This window comes from Orycteropus afer, unplaced genomic scaffold (genome assembly GCF_000298275.1).
Source record: "Orycteropus afer afer isolate SDZICR_OR568_19922 unplaced genomic scaffold, OryAfe1.0 scaffold00117, whole genome shotgun sequence".
NCBI lineage: Eukaryota > Metazoa > Chordata > Mammalia > Tubulidentata > Orycteropodidae > Orycteropus > Orycteropus afer.
In genome coordinates, this window is record NW_006921704.1 from 4,446,376 (window position 1) to 4,450,793 (window position 4,418).

At 38.7% G+C, this 4,418-nt stretch overlaps 1 protein-coding gene across 1 annotated transcript in view; it reads right to left on the reverse strand.

Annotated features, from left to right (window-relative positions):
• Positions 1 to 4,418, reverse strand: part of GPR180 (G protein-coupled receptor 180) — a 61,915-nt gene that overhangs the window by 26,006 nt on the left and 31,491 nt on the right. Inside the window, exon 6 of the mRNA XM_007944013.1 lies at positions 3,808 to 3,932. Within this exon, the coding sequence (XP_007942204.1) occupies positions 3,808 to 3,932 (125 nt within the window). The remainder of the gene's footprint in view (positions 1 to 3,807; positions 3,933 to 4,418) is intronic.

A 4,418-nucleotide genomic window follows, 5' to 3' on the forward strand; every position in this document is an offset into this window, starting at 1 on the left:
ATGTGTGTATATATATATATATAATATATATGTGTGTGTGTGTATAATATATGTGTGTGTGTGTGTGTGTACATATGTATATATACATATGTTGTTTGTTATGTGCCGTCGAGTCAGCCCCAACTCATAGGGACCCCTCCTTGGGTTTCCGAGGTGGTATCACTACAGAAGTAGATTGCCCAATACGTATGTATATGTACTTCCGTAGTGATACTGCCTTGGAAACCCAAGGAGGGGTTGCTATGAGTTGGGTCCGATTCGATGGCACATAACAACAACAACATATAAAAACTCAAACAAACAAACAAACAAACCTCTCAATGTCGTTGAGTCAGATTCGACTCATAGTGACCCCTCCTCGGGTTTCCAAGGTGGTATCTCTACAGGTAGACTGCCCAGTCTTTCTTCCAAGGAGTGGCTGGTGGGTTTGAACCGCCAGCCTTCTGGTTAGCAGTCAAATGCCTTAAGCACTATGCTTTCAGAGCTCCTCTATCTATCTATCTATCTATCTAACATGTCTGTATACTATCATATCCCTATTAAGGCCAACTTTAAATCACCTGGTATTTTCTGTTTTTCTTAGCTTTTCTAATTATAAATGCTGTTTGCTGTAATTCATTGCTTAGTAAAAGAAATAAATTTTAAATATAATTTAATTTGCATTGTGACAAACACTAGTGCCTTTATTCCTGGTGGTGTCCTTTTTTTTTAATACCTGAACTATAATATAAAAAGCAAATATTTTCTGAAACTATTAATAGGAAGTAACACAACAGTATATTTATTGTATAGCAACACAACATCTAATTACACGGGCTTTAGTTTAACAGTCCTGGAGACAAATGAGAAACTCCATGCTTTAGTGTGATGTGCCACCAGGTGGCCACAGCTTACACTGCAGGGGAAACCTGCCACTCTTTTAAAAAAATAGGTTAACAAAATTACCTGTAGCCAGTTAAATACAACAAGAAAACAATAAAAATTTATAGATACTTCAAGTCCCATGCATACTTGTTTTATAAGCTAGTATTTATTGATCAAGGAGCTCTGGTGGCACATTGGTTAAAGCACTTAGCTGCTAACCAAAAGGTCAGCAGTTCAAACTACAAAGTGCTCCACCAGAAAAAATGAGGCAGTCTGTTTCATAAAGATTTACAGCCTTGGAAACCCAATGGGGCAGTTCTACTCTGTCCTACAGGGTCAGTATAAGTCGGAATTGATTTGATGGCACATTTTTATTTAGTGATCAAAAAAATGTTAAATTTCTCATCACAGTGTATTTTGATTTTAGAATAAATTTGCAATCACAATTTAACAAAATCAAATTTTCTTCAAATTACCATCCATAACTTTAATATTTAAAATTTTTATTCTATTACGCAGGATATTCTTAGAGATAAAGAGATAAAACTGGAGATAGTATAATACTTATATTTAAAAGTTACAAATCAAATATCTATTAATGATCAATTTTTTCCGCTATATTTTGACATATTCTTCCTTGATGTACCACCCAAATCAAAACTGGGTACTTTATATTTATGCTTATATATTTGTAATAGGAATTGTGACAACTAACTGTCACTACACTGGACTGATAAAAAATGCCAGAAATTTTAGATCAAGCACACTTTTTCCATCATAGCTTTTAAGTAATTGTGATGCCAATTAATTTTAATAAACATTTCACAAATACATATTCAGTTACTTAAGTAGTCAGCCAAAGGCATATTCCCATATAAACTGCTAATTAAGAGAAACAAATAAATGGAAATATGCTCATTTTCTGGGTCATTTCTTTATGTACTACATATTACATAAAAAAAACATATGGATATAATTCTATAACTGGATGGTAGAAGACTACTTACCTGTTATTAAAAAGAATACACAAAGCACACAAAAATCCCATTCCAGCTTGAAATTTTAATCTCTTAACAAATCAAGTCTTTTGTCAGAACTACCAAAAATAAGCAACATTAAAACTTCAATAGTCTTTGATTTTAGTATTAGCTTTGCCAGTAGTTGGTTTCTGTGTGCTTTGCCTCTTTGGACCTCAATTTCCTCATCTAAAATGCATAAGCTAAATTATTTCTAAGGTTCTGTTGTCCAGCTCAAATTCTATGATTCTATTAAACATCCAAAAGCCATCTAACAGAAAAGAGAGGAAAACACCAGGGCTCTAAATACTGCTCAAAAAGGGTAAGGTTCTCTTGCTCATGCCTAAAAGGTGAACAGTATATGTTCTTTTCACAAGGAAAATGAAAGGTTCCTCAAGTTCTAGAATATTTACAGGCATAGAGATCAGAATGAATGGGTCCTGAGATGTTAACAGAGATTACCATATGATACCTTATTAAAGAGTGATGAGAGTAGAAGGGAAATATGGGAATGTAAGAAGTAAACCCTAAGATGATTTCCTACTCAAAACCTGCTTTTTTAGAACAAGTCTTAAATAGTTTTCCAGAATTAAGAATAGCATATGACCTGAATATCTCTTTGAAGTTCTCTTTAAACTCATGATTTTAAGAACTTTTAAATATTTTCCTATCATGATCAATTTTAAAAAAATTACTTCATAAGAATTCCTTTTATAAATGAAAGAACAAAGCTGTGAGGTCAGCTCAATCATAGGTATACTCAGAAATAGAGGGGGGAAAAAGTCAATATAATGGAAAAAGGGATGATACAGGGAAAAGACTTTAGCTTTGCAGTAAAATAAACTGGCTTTGAGTCTGGGCTCTATCTGACTCAACTGCTCAGACTGGGTCTACCATTCAATAGCTCACTGACATTTGGAAAATTGCTTTGTGTCACTGAGCTTAGTTTCTTTATGTGTAAATGCAGTGAATTGTTTGATGTGGCCCTTCTAGCCATTGTCCTCCATTCTGTGGTGTTTTGTAAATCCCATTATCCATGCCTGTTTGGGGTGGTGTGGTAGTTAAGGTCAGGTTATCAACTTGGCTGGGCAGCTGGTAGTAGTCATTCCCTATAATGACTGGCAATCGACTCTGTTATGGGATTTAGGTTAATTCTGTTGGGGCAACACAGATGGGATGTGTCTTGAGTCCTGCCTTGCTGGAGGGTATAATTCAAATCACCACCCTTAGCTTCCCTGAGGGTATACCTACGAAGATTGAAGATTCACTCTCCTCTTGCTCCGGCTTTGTTTTGGATCATCCTCATCTCACCCCTGGATTTGGGGGCAACAGCCACCGTCTGATCTGCTGATCGAGGTTCATCAAACCCCGAGAGTTGGGAGGATCCGCCACACCTACTCACGGACCTGGGACTCACCAGCCTGCCAGCCTCCACCACTACTACGTGAGACGAACCCTTGGGTGTCTGTGAGTTCTGTGAGGCGTTACAGCAAAATACAGAACCCTAAGACTCGGGAAATTACTGGGAAGAGGAGGAGGGGTTAGTGTCTGAAATGATGGAGTGGCATGGTAGTTTGGACATTTGGGACATCTTTGACCTCCGCCTCATGGGGACCAGCCATGTGCTGATCTTTCTAAGAGAAATTGTTCAAGCAATTGGTGTCAGAATGGTGGGATTCGCTGTAACGGCCCAGACTCGCTGGAATATGTCGTTTTGGGAGAAAGGAGATAAACGGGAAAGTAAGAAACCTTTGGCTTCTGGATGGGATAAAAGAAACCCATGGATTGAAGCAGCTTTTTTGTTGAGATCAGTCACCCAAGGCAAAAGCTATTCATGGGATTTAGGAGAGATGGATCTAACTCCTGAGGAATTGGCTAGTTTTATGTATATGGAAATACAGAATGATGAGGAAAGGGCTAGACTTACGATTCCTTGGTTGCTGTTATCGGCAATAGCTGCAATGGCAGGGGAAAAGAATGTAGAGCAGGGTTGTAGCACTAAATCGAGCTCAGATCCAGGCCAATTAGAGCTACGACCCCTAGTTTCAGGGCCTACCCAGAAAGGAAAAATTGTGTCAGAACAACAGGCAGTACCGGTAAGACCACTGGTCACCAAAAAGGTAGTCCGGGAAGGGAATGGGCAAAGCCAAGAAACTATTGAAAGCAGAGGGTATAGTTTGAAAGAGCTGCTTCAGTTTGTAGATCGATATCGTCAGCTTCCCAAGGAATCTTTACTACAACAGCTAGTCTGTTGGAATGGATAAAATTTGCGGTCAGGTTTGTGTATCCTGAGAAGGGAAACTGCCCCTCTTCCCCTCCAAATGGCCCCTGGAACACCCCAGAGGAAGCAGATGATGTGCTGCTTATGCAAGCCATGCTGGGATGGCTTTATGGTGATTGGGATATTCACCCAATGAGAATGCCCCTTACACAGGTCATGGCAGATATGGTGATCAGGGGAGCCCCTTCTACATGGGCACCCCATGTAACTCTGCTGTTGCAAAACAAAGCAACAATTCGAGAAGCTGTGTCAGGCCT